This window comes from Meles meles, chromosome 11 (assembly GCF_922984935.1).
Source record: "Meles meles chromosome 11, mMelMel3.1 paternal haplotype, whole genome shotgun sequence".
Lineage (NCBI taxonomy): Eukaryota > Metazoa > Chordata > Mammalia > Carnivora > Mustelidae > Meles > Meles meles.
Window position 1 is genome coordinate 7316119 of NC_060076.1, and position 14127 is coordinate 7330245.

At 54.6% G+C, this 14127-nt stretch overlaps 2 protein-coding genes across 3 annotated transcripts in view; one reads left to right on the plus strand and one right to left on the minus strand.

Moving 5' to 3' along the window:
* SLC25A25 (solute carrier family 25 member 25) overlaps positions 1-1805 on the minus strand; it is a 34829-nt gene extending 33024 nt beyond the window's left edge. The window contains exon 1 of one of the 2 annotated variants that reach the window (XM_046022337.1): positions 1442-1805. In XM_046022337.1, the coding sequence (XP_045878293.1) occupies positions 1442-1696 (255 nt within the window). In that variant the 5' untranslated portion in view covers positions 1697-1805. The remainder of the gene's footprint in view (positions 1-1441) is intronic. The other variant, XM_046022339.1, reaches the window with a different exon arrangement.
* Positions 1806-2733: 928 nt separating this feature from the next.
* NAIF1 (nuclear apoptosis inducing factor 1) lies at positions 2734-7575 on the plus strand. Its single transcript, XM_046021708.1, has 2 exons — positions 2734-3417; positions 5104-7575. The coding sequence occupies exons 1-2, from the start codon at positions 2907-2909 to the stop codon at positions 5574-5576; spliced, it is 984 nt and encodes a 327-aa protein (XP_045877664.1). The 5' UTR covers positions 2734-2906; the 3' UTR covers positions 5577-7575.
* Positions 7576-14127: the final 6552 nt, after the last annotated feature.

Here is a 14127-nt window from a genome sequence, read left to right on the forward strand (position 1 = left end):
AGAAAAAACTTGTCTCTAAGTTTCTTGGATTTGGCCAAAGATTCTATCTTACACAGAGTTCCTCTCTGTCTTCTAGGCTGATCCCAAATAAGTTAAATACTTTAGATGTTGATCAAATATACTGTGGGCAGGAGTTAAGAACACCTGAGATACACCCACCTGACCAACAAATGAGTTCAAATTCACTGGTGTTTGATCAGATTCTTTTCATACTAGGCTATGAGAGATTCTCTGTTGAATGCACAAATGAACCAAACAAACACAGAAGAGAAACAGGTGACAAGGTCAACTATTTGGAGGTTCTAGCCCAGGCTGGAAATCAGGTTAGGCCACAATAAACGAAATATCTGGGAAGGGTACCTGCGGCTGCCAAGCCAGGTTGGAGAAACACCAGTAGAGACAGAAGGGGAAGGGATGAGTCTCTGCTTGAGGTTCTTATAAAGAAAGGACAGCACTGGGGCGTTTGGGTGGTTCAGTGGGCTAAAGCCTCTGCCTTCTGTTCAGGTCCTGATTCCAGGGTTCTGGGATCGAGCCCCGCCTCGGACTCTCTGCTCAGCAGGGAGCCTGCTTCCTACTTTCTCTCTGCCTGCCTCTGCCTACTTGTGATCTCTATCTGTCAAATAAATAAATAAAGTCTTTAAAAAAAATAAAAAAGAAAGGACAGCCCTTCCCTTTCTGGCAGGCCTAGATGGCCATTCTCTGCTTCCCCATACCTCCTGGCCAAACCCCATTCCAGGACAGGAGTAACAATATCCCTTTCCAGGCGTGCAATACTTCCATGTTTAGGAAGAATTCCCCTGCCTTGGATTCTTTCACTTTAGATCACGATCCCATCTTCTAGATAAGCCTGTCGTTGGGGATGAGCCTAAACCAGGAGAACTTTCAGTCCTCAGCCACCTCCTCACAGATCTGCCTGAAACCCCAGTTCCCATTTTTTCTACTCCCACATGCTTGTGAGAGCAACCAGATCAGGGCCCACGGCTGGCATGGAAACGAGAAGGGAAGGGAGCGGTGCCGCTAGAGGATGGATGAAATAGTCAATGCGGGGGCACTAAGCTTAGCTTCTTGAGGTCAGGAGGTGACTAAAGGCGACTGCCGAGACTTGGCCTTCTACATTGGGGAAAGCCTGAGCAAAAAAGCTATTCGTCCATCAGATAGCCCCAGAGAGCGCCCACCGGTGCCTAGGAAGAGCCTTTTCCCCCAGACCAAGCGCCCACAGAGGTCAAAAAGCAGCTCCACTTTCACCAGGGTATATACCTAGGGCGTCCCTCCCAGCCCAGGGGGCCGTCCACCACACCTGCCACGCTCCAGGGGCTGCTCAAGAAGCCGGGTCGTTCACACCTATCACCAAGCAGCCCAGACCTGTCACCCCGACCGCCCGGAGGAGCTGGGACGCGAAGGGGACCCCTCCCAGCTCGCGCGGACTGTGCGCGCAGCCTACCCGGAGCTCGCCCTCCGTGCGGTGCAGTCCCAGGCGCCGCAGCCCCACGGCCAAGTCGTTGACACACAGGCCGCCGTCGCGGTTGACGTCGAGAGTCTGGAACAGGCTCCACAGGCGCAGCCGGTGGTCCGGGCCCCCGCAGACAGCGCCGCCGCACGGGTCCACGGACGCCGGCGACGAGGCGGACGACGAGGCGGCGGAGGCGGCGTCCGGCGGCGGGGAGGCCACGCAGCGGCACAACACACTGCTCACCATCGGGCGCGAGGCAGGGGCGCCGGGCGCGGAACGGGGGCGGCTGGCCGGCGGGGAGAACGCGGAAGACACGCGGGAGTCCCCAGACGGCGAGCGCTGGCTGCTAGAAGCCGGCAAGCTGGCGGGAGGAGCCGCTTCCGGGAGCCCCGCCCCGCCGCCCGCCGCCTCGTTGGCCACGCCCCCAGGCGGGACGGGGGCCAGTCACAGGCCCGGATGGCCACCCGGCAGGGGCGGAGCCTCCTGGAGGACCGCCCACGCCGCCCCGGACAGCCTGGATCAATGGGGAAGGCGGAGCGATCCCTGCTCAGCCTGCTGCCGATTCAAACTGAAGGAGGCGGGGATTGGCTGAGCTGGCGAGTGAGAGGAAATCAAGCCGCGATAGGCAGAAGTTCTGTGATTAGCCGGCGGAAGGCCCCGTGTCCAATTTCCATTGAGAAACGCTGTTTGGACTCAGGCAATCGTAAGGATGGGAGGAGCGGTCGTGTACAGAGACCTCGTAGTCTCCGGTGGGAAATAGGGTTTGTGTGAGAAGCAACCGTGAGCTGCGTCTGCGAAGCAGAGTTTGCTTCCGTGAGTGGAATTAAAAATTGGCCGATGGCTCAAGGCCGAAAGCACTCAGGTATCCTCGGGAGGCCGGGTTTTGGTACTCTAACTCCCTAAACCACCAATAAAAGAGCTGAATTTAACGGCGTAATAGTCGTAATGCTGACGATTGAAGGACAGAAAGATTTTCCAATGGAAGTGAATAAAGGCAGGTGGGCGGAGCGCTCTGTAGCGACAGAGACACTTTTAGACCAATGACGAGGCCAATTCCAGTAAGTAGGCGTGCTCTTTAGTTGAAAGACAGATCAAAAGAACCAGTGATCGAAGTGACGTTTGAGCCCCGACCAACCAGGAGGGCGGGTTCCTCCGGGGAAGCTCTGGGAGGCGGGAAGAGGGGAAGTGGGCGGATCTCCGCACACCCCGGCGGAAGAGGCAGATTCAGGAAGCCATTACGCAGCTGGCTGGTAGCGGCCGGGCCGGTCGGGGCTGGGCCCTACGCATTTTGCGTAGCGAGGGGGGTTACCAAAGGCCTGGTGCTTGGCCTGGGGCAAGCCCGGCCTATCCCCTGTAGGGCAGGGTGGATGAGGGGAGAGGCTGGGGAGGAAGAGAGGGGGAATTGGGGCGTTTGAGAGGATTATAATTTCTTTAAAAAGGGGGGTGGGGAGAGGCCATGGCCGTCCCAGCCAAGAAGAGGAAGATGAACTTCTCTGAGCGAGAGGTGGAGATCATCGTGGAGGAGCTGGAACTGAAGAAGCACCTGCTGGTGAACCACTTCAATGCCGGGGTCCCTCTGGCTGCCAAGAGTGCGGCCTGGCACGGCATCTTGAGAAGGGTCAACGCTGTGGCCACCTGCCGCAGGGAGTTGCCTGAGGTCAAGAAGAAGTGGTCTGACCTCAAGACCGAGGTCCGTCGCAAGGTTGCCCAGGTCCGGGCAGCGGTGGAGGGTGGCGAGGCCCCAGGGCCCACTGAGGAGGATGGAGCCGGTGGGCCTGGGACAGGTGGTGGCAGTGGTGGCGGTGGCCCAGCCGTAGCCCCCGTGCTGCTCACCCCCATGCAACAGCGCATCTGCAACCTGCTGGGCGAGGCCACCATCATCAGCTTGCCCACTACCACAGAGATTCACCCCGTGGCCCTCGGACCCACAGCCACTGCAGCTGCAGCCACGGTCACCCTGACACAGAGTGAGTGACCTCTCCCACCCAGTCTGTCGTGCATAAAAGGGAAGGGCCAGCCCCGAGCTGGGGCGGCCTGGGGAAGGTTGGCTGCCAGGGGTCAAAGGTCAGATGGGCGTCTTGGAAGACCGCGAGGCCTCCCGAGAGCTCCCCGGACAGAAGCGATCCTGTTCTCTCTGGGATTTCCTCGGCATGCGGTCTGGGCTACTGCTGAGCTGGATTGCTCTCAACTGTTTTGCCGCCATTCGTGTCCATGACTGACCGAACGATGTAGTCCTTGAAGACAGAGACCTGTCCGTGTCCCCACAGGACTTACCGCAGCGCCTGGCACATAGTAGGCAGTCAGGTCATACTTGTCATATGACTAGACAGATGGGAATATTAATACCCAAGTAAGACATCGAATCTGGACAAAGACGTTCTGGGTTTTTAGTGCGGGCATCATTCATCAGGCGCTGCCTAGAAATCTCATGGTTCCTTGTGTTAATCTAGTCCTTCCTTCCTCCTCAGACTTTGTGCTTGGCACTGGGATTACCAAGGTGTTCAAAATAGGACAGATAAGGCACACGCACAAATAATTGGACTGTCAGGAGAACCTAAGGGCTCAGGAGAGGAAGGGGCTTCCTGGCTGGGGTGGGGATCAGAGCCGATGTTGGCATTGAAGGGTGGAGAAAATTAACCCTTCCCACAACCACGGAGGCCCAAACAGCCGACCCAGAATTCCTTTCAAAGCTTCTCTGTTATGAATGACAATGGTTTGGTTGGCCTTTTTAGTTCAGATAAGGGTTTGTACCAGCAACCGTTAACTGCTCCTTGTGCTGGGCTATGACCCGTGTCGGTCAGTGATTCTCAGTGGGGCATGGGAGAGAATTGGGTGTATGAGAGAGTGCCGTCCCCCTGCAGTCGTATTTTCTAAGGCTATCCAGGGGGGAAAGAGGATCAAACACTGGTCTAAATTACTTGCTGTTCTAGAACAGGAAGGACCTGTGACCTGTAGGTATTCCACTGGGCAAGGCAATCAAGCAGACAGGAGGCATTTATTGGTCCCTTATGCAACTGCCGTCCCACTCCCGCCTCCTTTTCTGTTTGGGTGGAAAAGGAGGGAGATAGGACTGGTGCGGCTACCATCAGTTCTGGGAGAGTCCCACCCAAGATGGCAGCTGCGTCCCAGCCCTGCAGGGAGCGTGTGGCCCTGCCTTGATTAGCTGGAAGCATCCCTCTGGGGTGGTTACGAGCCAGTGGGGGGCTCTGGCGTTCCGGAGACCTGGGTTTGCTTCCTGGACCTGCTGAATAAACTGATGTTAGTTAGGCAAGTCACGGCATGTCTTTGAGTCTGTTTCCTCCTCTCCAAATAGGAACACGACAGTACCTGCCTCTTGGTGACATTGTGAGGAGTTAACGAGGGCAAAGGGCTTAGCACAGTGCCTGACACACAGTGGGTGCTCTCAGGTTTTTGCTAGTATTGTTATTAGCAGCGTTGCTTTTGCCAGATCCGGGGCTGGCCCTTTGGTTACCAAGCAGATTCTAAATGCTTTAGACTCTAGATTTATATGAGGAAGGCTATAAAGCCAGAGGAGACCAGAATTTCCCCGGAACAGGGCTTAATGGCCTCCTCTCCCCCTGCCCCGGCCCCCATGTGGCCAGCTTCGTTCATTCTAGAAGGTGACCTGCCACTGCCTCTGCTCTTCCCCACAGTCCCCACGGAGACCACCTATCACACGCTCGAGGAGGGAGTGGTAGAGTACTGCACGGCGGAGGCCCCCCCACCGCTGCCAGCCGAGGCCCCCGTGGAGATGATGGCCCAGCACGCTGACACCTCGGTCAAACCCCAAGCGCTCAAGAGCCGCATAGCCCTCAACTCGGCCAAGCTGATCCAGGAGCAGCGGGTCACCAATCTGCACGTGAAGGAGATTGCCCAGCACCTGGAGCAGCAGAATGACCTGCTGCAGATGATCCGCCGCTCCCAGGAGGTGCAGGCCTGCGCCCAGGAGCGCCAGGCCCAGGCCATGGAGGGCACCCAGGCAGCACTGAGCGTCCTCATCCAGGTCCTCCGGCCCATGATCAAAGATTTCCGCCGCTACCTGCAGAGCAACACGCCCAACCCCACGCCCCCCTCGGAGCCCGGACAGGTGGCCCAGAACGGGCAGCCCGATAGCATCATCCCGTGAGGGCAGGGGCTGCGACGACCTTCTGCTGTGATTGCATGACACCACTGTGGTCTTGGAAGTGGGTTTTGTGACTGGCCTTAGGCCACATGGCCAGCCCTCTCTCTGATGGACCGTTAGGGGTCCACTGTTTCTGAGAAGTGAAGGAGATTGAGGAGAACTTGTTGGGCTCCTGGGACCCAAACTGTTCTTACCCCCGCCCCCCGCCCCTTGAGCTGCCTGGCGAAGAGCCTGAAGGTTGGCTGGGTGGGGGTTGGGCGCCAGTGATTCTACACATGGTGTCACACGCCAGGGCTTGTGACATGAGCCAGACTCTGTCTAGGATGCCTGGAAGGGAGGTTCTCACTGGGAGCTGTCTCACAGCAGGGGAGGGGGGGGTGTCCTGTGCTGAAAGGCTCCCCCACCCCACAGTGTCGTAATGTGATAATGTCCGCGGAGCGGGTAGTGGCCCAGTACCTTCTTCTTGCCTTGGGAGGCAGAGTGACTGGGCCTGAGCAGGAAGCTCCCCCCGTTTTCTCCTTCCCACTGTGCCTCCGTTCTCAGGGGACTCTGGTCCATCTGTGCTCTCTCCACCCCCCGCACCTCTCCGGGCCTAGCAGGGGGGCCCTCGCTGTACCCCCCGGCTGGCTCTGCAGCCGCACCCAGGATGCGGCCCGCTGGGCTCAGGGATGCTGGGCGTGCTGGGGACTGCCTGGCCCCCATCCGTTCTTCCACTGCGTCCTGGGGCAGCCTGACAGCTTTTTACCTCAGGACGAGCGTTAGGCTCCGGGTGCTGTGAATCTGAGAGAAAACAGACCAGCGTGGATCACTGTTGCTCCCCTGCAGTGGGTCTGAGGTGACCAGGTGGCTTCTTCGGGAAGGCTTGCTCAGGCCAGTTCTGTACGCCTACCCCTCCTGGGAAGGGGTGGCAGCTCCGGCCACACCTGTCCTCTTCTCTCTACTGACTGCACGATTCTGACACTTGGCTGGGGGAGAAAGAAAAAAAAGTGGGGGGAAAAGGCATCACGCCCCGGACTCCCTCTCACATTATTCGGCGCCTCGTGTTCTTGCGAGACCCCCACTGACTGGCTAGGTGCGCCTCAAGCCCTGCTTGGGCCCGAATGTTTGAGGGGGGAGAGCCGAAGCTGACCTAAGAAGCGGGACCTTGACTTCTGTGCTCGGGGAAGAGCAGACTGACCTCGGAATGCCGAAGGAGGTAGCGTGCCCTGTTCCATCTTGACGCTCTGTCCCCGTCTGTAGGGAGTTTACCCAGGTGGCATTTGTCCGGTTCATTTTCCGAATCGCCCTGGATCACGGAGACCCTTGCATTTTCCCAGATCATTCCCCAGGACTGCCATCTTGCTGCCGGTGCCTTGGCTGCACGTAACCAGTGGTGACAGCTCGAGGCTCCAGATCTCAGCTGAACGATCAAGGTGCTGCCCTTCTGGGCATCGTGGCTCACTCCACTGTTACCATTGCGGGAAGATGCCCCCAAAGATGGTTGGGAGGTGACTGTCGTATGGCCAGCCTCTCTGTGGAGGACAGGTGTCGCATCAGCTAGGGAGCAATGGAGAGGAATCAGGCCGGTGAGGAGGTGGGTGATGGAAGGAAAGCTCCCCAGTGGGGCTGGAAAGCAGGAGCCCCTGACAGCCCGGGCTCCCTCCCTCTGTGGAGCCTGATGCCCCTGGCAGGGAAGCTCTGGGGCCTTCCTGAGGCTTTGCTGCTCGGTTTGGCTTTTCTCTGGGGTTGGCATTCTGAGCCACTATTGCATTGGTTCCAATTGGGTATAAAGAGGAGGCCTGGATCTCTTAAACTCACTGCTTCTTTCAGGTCATAATTTTAAATTAAAACTATATCACTTTTTTTACACATATCTGTGTCTGTGCCTTTGTCTTTACTGGTTATATATAGATGAGATGTGGGCTGGCAGAGACCAGGGGCTGGCACACGATGGCCCACAGGTCAATGTTAGTACATGTGCTGCCGAAGTGAACAAGGCCCATGGGTCAAAACCGGCCCCCGACCTGTCTTTGTAAATAAAGTTTTATAGGAACACAGCTACACCCCTTTATTTACTTAAAGTCTGTGGCTGTTTTTGTGCTGTAGTAGCAAAGTTAAGTAACTGTGGCAGAGACCTCTGGCCCACAAAACCAAAGGTATATACTCTGGCCCTTTACAGAAAAGCCTGCCTATTCCCTGGTTTGGAGTAATGTTTGAGACTCTGGATGAAAATTACCCGGGCTGTTTGGTAAACATATCCCAAACCCAACCACCTAAAAACCTAGAAGAGACTCCTGGAGGAAGAGCTCTAAGAATCTGCTTCGTAAACAAGCTCTCTGGGTGATTCTGGTATTTCCTGAGGGTTATGAACTTTGACTTAGAGCCTGGAAGACTTAAACTCAGCTGGAATCATGGATCATGGGAGCATATAGATCGTGCCCCATTGAGGGCTGGTTCCCAGGAGTTGCTTCGGATGGTTGAGAAGTCCTGCCCAGCAAAGAGTCTCACATAAGATTGGCCTTCATTCTGGAGGGATCCTAACCTTCCGGGACATAGTCAGGACTCTCTCCCGTAGTTAGCAATAATAAAAGCTGAGAACTATCAAGCCCCTGCTCTGTCTAGACCTTATAAGCATTACCTACCTCATTTACTCCTTACAACAGCCCCATGAATTAGGTAATAATGCTATTCTCAGTTTGCAGGTGAGGATATTGAGGATCAGAGAGGTTAAACAACTTGCCTAAAACCACACAGCTACCTTATTCTCTGGGGTGGCCCATGCTCTTAGCTCCTGTTTTTGTTTTGAAGATTTCATTTATTTATTTGACAGAGAGCACATCAGGGGGAGCAGCAGGCGGAGGGAAAGGGAGAAGCAGGCTTTCGTGAACCTGATATAGAGCTCAATCCCAGGACCCTGGGATCTTGACCTCAGCTGAAGGCAGATGCCCAACCGACCGAGCCACCCAGATGCTCCTTAACTCCTGTTCTTAACAGTGCTGAGCTTGCTACCAGTCGGACGTGAAACCACCTAGCAACCATTTGAACCTGGCCTTGAGTTTCTGGGTCGAATGAGGAGGCCCAGGAAGCACGTGAAATGGAAATAATGACCTCTCCAACTCTCTTCAGGCTTTGGACATTCCTATTAAGAGGGAAAAGGGTGGCTCAACAGAACTGAACTCTCTCCCTGTTGGTGCTACTGGAGAGCTGTCACTTACATTGGGATGCCTTTTGAAGAGTTCTTCCTAAAATGTGGAATCTTACATAAAGGAGATCCTCCAAGCCAGGGCAAGGTAGTGAAGCCTTTTACATTTTAAACCACTTTGATGGAACTCTTTCACGAAGGGATCCTTTTGTTTCTTACTCTATATAGAGTCGGCTGAGAAGGATGGAGAGGCCAGGAAAGGCCCTGGGCTCAGGCAGGTTTGGGCTTGAGCTGGGTTCCATCCTTTATACACTGTGTCTCTTAACTTTGCTAGACCTCAGTTTTCTCAATTCTAAAGCAGGGGTGAAAGGGGCACCTGGCTGATTCGGTCGGTGGAGCTTGCGACTCTTGATCTTGGGGTTGTGTGTTCAAGCCGCACTCTGGGGGTAGAGATTACTTAAAAATGAAAATTTTTTTATTTTTTTTTATTTTTTATTTTTTAGGATTTTATTTATTTACTTGACAGAAAGAGATCACAAGTAGGCAGAGAGGCAGGCAGAGAGAGAGGAAGGGAAACAGGCCCCCTGCTGAGCAGAGAGCTGGATGCGGAGCTCGATCCCAGGACCCTGAGATCATGACCCGAGCCGAAGGCAGCGGCTTAACCCACTGAGCCACTCAGGCACCCCAATTTTTTTATTTTTTTAAGATTTACTTATTTTAGAGAGAGGGAGAGAGAGCAAGCAGGGTAAGGGCAGAGGGAGAGAGAATTGCAAGGTGACTTCCCTGTTGAGTGCAGGGCTCGATCTCATGTCAGACGCCCAACCGACTGAGCTACCCAGGAACCCCCCCAAAATGAAATTTGTTTTTAAAAGTCAAAATGGGGATGATGACTAACAGCCCCTACTTGCTAGGGGTGTCACAAGGTGTTCATCGGTGGAAAGAGCTACCGACCATGAGCAGCCCTGTTGGATGAAGTCTTTTTATGAGATCGTGTCCGTAACACTTAGCATGTTCTCATGTGCATCCCATGTTCTCATGTGCTCAACAGACACTGGCTGTCGTCATTATGACTGTCTTGATCCTCCAAAGGGCTACCTAGTGTGTGGTCTCTTGAGATGACAACGGGAGCTTTGTCGAAAGTGGTCGGAGCGTAAAACGACAGTCATTTGTCTGAGCGGGGCCCTTCCCAGCCCCCCATGCACCAGGGTAGGCTCTCCCCTGCTGTGCACCCCCACAGCTCCTCACACCGTCCCCCTAACTCTTGTCCATGTGGACTTGCTTGCTTTCCAACAGATCCCTTCACTGGGAGCCACGTGGTTTCCACAGCCTTGTCCCCTGTGTTCCTGGCTCTAGCCCAGCTCTGAGAGTGACCCCCACCCCACGCCCCAGATGCCCAAGCTGGAAGCCCAGGTGACATCCTTGTTTCTTCCCACAGCCTCACCCCTGTATCCTCCAGGTGTTAAGGGTCCCGATATCCCTCAAATCCATCCACCTTTCTCTCACTTGCATTACCCACAGCAGCCCCCCCCCCCACCCACCCCCCCCCCCCCCCCCCCCCCCCCCCCCCCCCCGCAAGGCGGCCTCGCTGCCTCTAGGTCCTTCCAAGGAGGGTCTTTGAAAGCAAATGTAACCGGGCCACTCCCTGTTCTATCTTTTCAGTGACTTCCCTCAACTCTCAGACTGGTATAAGCTCCTGAATGTGACCTACAGGGGACCTTCCATGGCCTGATGCTATTTCATTCCAGCCACAGTGAAAGTTTTCTTCCTTATCATTTGATTATATCTCAATAAACTGCAAGGAAAAAAAAAGTTGACTTCCTTAAAAATGTCAGGCTCAAGGCATCTGGGTGGCTTGGTCGGTTCAGTGTCTGGCTCTCGGTTTCGGCTTAGGTCATGATCTCAGGGTGCTGGGATGGAGCCCCGAGGCAGCGGGCTCTGCGCTCATGGCGGAGTCTGCTTGTCTCCCTCTCCCTCTGCCCCTCCCCCTGCTCACGTGGGTGTGCATGCACTTTCTCCTAATAAATCTTTTTTTTTAAAGATTTTATTTATTTATTTATTTGACAGAGATCACAAGGAGGCAGAGAGGCAGGCAGAGAAAGAAGGGAAGCAGGCTCCCTGATGAGCAGAGAGCCTGATGCGGGAACCCTGGAATCATGACCTGAGCCAAAGGCAGAGACTTTAACCCACTGAGCCACCCAGGCAACCCTCTCCTAAAATAAATCTTTAAAAAAAAAAAAAAATCGGGGATGCCTGGGTGGCTCAGTCAGTTAAGCCTCTGCTTTCTGCTCAGGTCATGATCTTGGGGTCCTGGGATCGAGCCCTACAGCAGGGGGCCTGCTACTCCTGCTGCCTGAGGCTCTCCCTGCTTGTACTCTTTCAAATAAATAAATAAATAAATAAATCAGTCAGGCTCTTTCTACCCTCTGAGCCTTTACATTTGCTGTTCCTCTTACTCAGAACAATCTTCCTTCTCATCACTTTCCTAACTTCTACTCATCCTTCAGATTTAGTGTGGGCGTCACCTCCTCCGGGCAGTCGTCTGGGGTTACACGGTGAGCTTCCCTTCTCCCTTGTCTATCACACCGTACTCCAATAGCATGTTTAAATGTCTGGGTCCTGCCTTTGGAGAATTTCTCAACCTCACCACGATTATTTTTTTGGATGGGATCATTCCTCTTGATGGCGGGGCAGGGGGCTGGCCTACGTGCTGGAGGATGTTTGCGGCTTCCCAGGCTGTACATGCTAGATGCCAGGGTCACATCTCAGCCAGTGGTGAGGATCGGAACTGCACCCAGACATTGTGGAACGCCCCGCACCCCATAAGAACCACTATCCTATAGCTACAACACCGGTCTTATTCGTAGTTACTTTTCAAGCACATGGCACAGCCCCCAGTGGGTATTTGATAACTTAAAAAAAAGATTTTATTTATTTTATTTGACAGATAGAGATTACAGGTAGGCAGAGAGGCTGGCAGAGAGAGAGGAGGAAGCAGGCTCCCCGCTGAGCAGAGAGCCTAATGTGGGGCTCGATCCCAGGACCCTCGGATCATGACCTGAACCAAAGGCAGAGGCTTTAACCCACTGAGCCACCCAGGCACCCCTGATAACCCTTTTTATTGTAGTGTAAGATGTTTTGCATTTCCCTCATTGGACAGATAAAGACACCGAAGCAAGACTCACCTGATGGCATATAATTTGTCAGTGGCAGAGTTGGGTGATCGCCCCAGATGTCCCTGTCTACACAGGCTCCTCTTTGTGAGTCAACGTTCCGTGAGAACGTGAGCGTGAATCAGCCTTCCAGAGCTGTGGCCTGGACCCAGGTCTGGGGACAGGTACATCAGGAGCTCCGCCCAAGAGGCCCTGCCTCATTTGAGGGCTGTGACCTTGGGCAGGTCGCATCACCCCACTAGAGCGGTGACGCTTCCTCTCCAGCACAGCCCCTGCCCGTGGCGGGTAACGAGAGGATTCAGTGAGGAGAATGAAGTGGATGAATCAGGGAGGGCAGTGCCTGGTGACAGGGAGGCCCCAGGGCTCCACACAGGGCCTGGCTAACAGCGGGGTAAAGGATATAAAGAAATGAGAAGGCAGGAAGGCGCCCACCTGAGGACCCCTTGCTAACATGTTCTCCAAGATTCTGCTAATCCCGTGCTCTTGGACTCCTGCCTACAGCCACTCCGATGAGAGTCCCTTGGCTCAGATAAGCTGTCCCCGGCCTGCAGAGGGTTGGCTGGCTGGAGGCTGAGCTCGGCTTCAGGCAAGCCTGACAGTGGAATGCAGGGCCCATCCTGCCAGGGATTTCCTTTTTACAAAACCAGCCAGAAATCTGGGCTTTTATGTGAAATCTCCCGGTTTAAACATATTGACGACTAAATATTTGTAAACCCTGTACAAGCCAAATAAAACACACCTGTGGGCTGCAGTCAGCCCACGGAAATCAGCCTGTGAGCTCTGTACTTAACCCCTTAGGGGCCAGCTTGTACCCCGCGGGAGGAGCCAGGGGAAGGCAGCTGGAGGCAGAGGTTGGTAAGCAGGAGGCCTAGGTCCCAGGTCCCTGTTTCTCTGGTGCCTCAGTCTCCCCATCCACATGATGGGGTTGCCAGTCCTAGCTGGAATGGTCCCCAGTGTGAACACCCCTCCTGGACACCCCTCCTTTGCCCAGGCTGGGCCTGACTCACTGGGAGGGTCTGGGTTGGGCTCTTTGCTTTGCTGGAAGCTGAGTCAGTCTTGATTTGTGGTGATGATATGCAGACACCACCCACCTGTCAAGAACCAAGCTCAGGGGTGCTTGGGTGGCTCATTTGGTTAAGCATCTGCCTTCCGCTCAGGTCATGATCCCAGGGTCCTGGGATGGAGCCCCACATCGGCTCCTTGCTCAGCAGAGAGCCTGCTTCTCCCTCTGCTGCTCCCCCTGCTTGTGCTCTTTCTCTCCCTCTCTGTCAAATAAATAAATAAAATCTTAAAAAGAAAAGAAAAGAAAAGAAAAAGAACCAAACACAAATGGGTACTGGCCATTGCAGGGAACGGCTGCCGAGGGCGAGACTGGCAGAAACAGTTTCCAGGCAGGCCTCCAAGAGGGTCCCTCCGGATGGGAGGTTGGGTCAAGAGACATCCACGATCTCTTCTGGCTGGTTTCAGGGCCTGCTCGGCACCCAGGGCTCCTTCTGGCTGGGGCACTCTGGTCTGGTTCTGATGAACCAATCCTCTTCTACTCTGAGTTCGGGCAATATGAGGGAGGGATCCCAGTTCTGGCTTCAGCCGTAAAGCTTGCGGCCCCGGTCCGGTCCCCTAGAGCAATGCGTCCCTCTGCCACAGTGGTTGGGTAAGGGTGTGAACGTGACCCAACTGGACCTATGAGAGTCTGCCCTGGGGAGGTCACCCCATGGAGACAGCCTACCTATGAATGAAACCAATCCCAGAAAGGGTAAGCAGCCGTTGGAGAAGGATTTCAGCTGGGGCTTCAGTACTTTGATCCAGCAGTTCCTGAAACCGCATCTACCTTCCAGGCTCCAGGCACAGTATAAGCAAATCTCCAGTTTTGCTTCTGTCGTTTGTCAAAAGCAGCTAAGAGCCCTTCGGGGTCCCACCCTAAAGGTCTGGGATTCAGACTGTAGGTCAAAATACCTTCAGCGCTTCTGCCTAGACTAGCTGTTTCTCAAGTTCTGACCCGAGGAACTTCATTCATTCATTCGCTGTTAATGCACATTTCTGAGCCCCCATCCCGACCAACTGAAACAGATCTTGGGGTGTCAGCCGGGAGTGGGGCAGGTGAGGTGTCTTAACAAGCTCCCAGGTGGTTCTTATTAAGTCTCCAGTTTGCGAACACCTGCCGACCCCTGCTCTTGGTTTCTGCTCTCCTTCCGCCCCGGCTGAACCACGCAATCCCGGCGTGGTCCAAACCGAGCCAATCAGCTTGCTTTCCCCTAAATTTGGA

Bases quoted from the DNA above. Each gene is read 5' to 3' on its own strand.
- NAIF1 (XM_046021708.1), top strand. From the start codon at position 2,907: ATGGCCGTCCCAGCCAAGAAGAGGAAGATGAACTTCTCTGAGCGAGAG. The intron at 3,418-5,103 runs GTGAGTGACCTC...TCTTCCCCACAG, and splicing joins CACGGTCACCCTGACACAGA to TCCCCACGGAGACCACCTAT.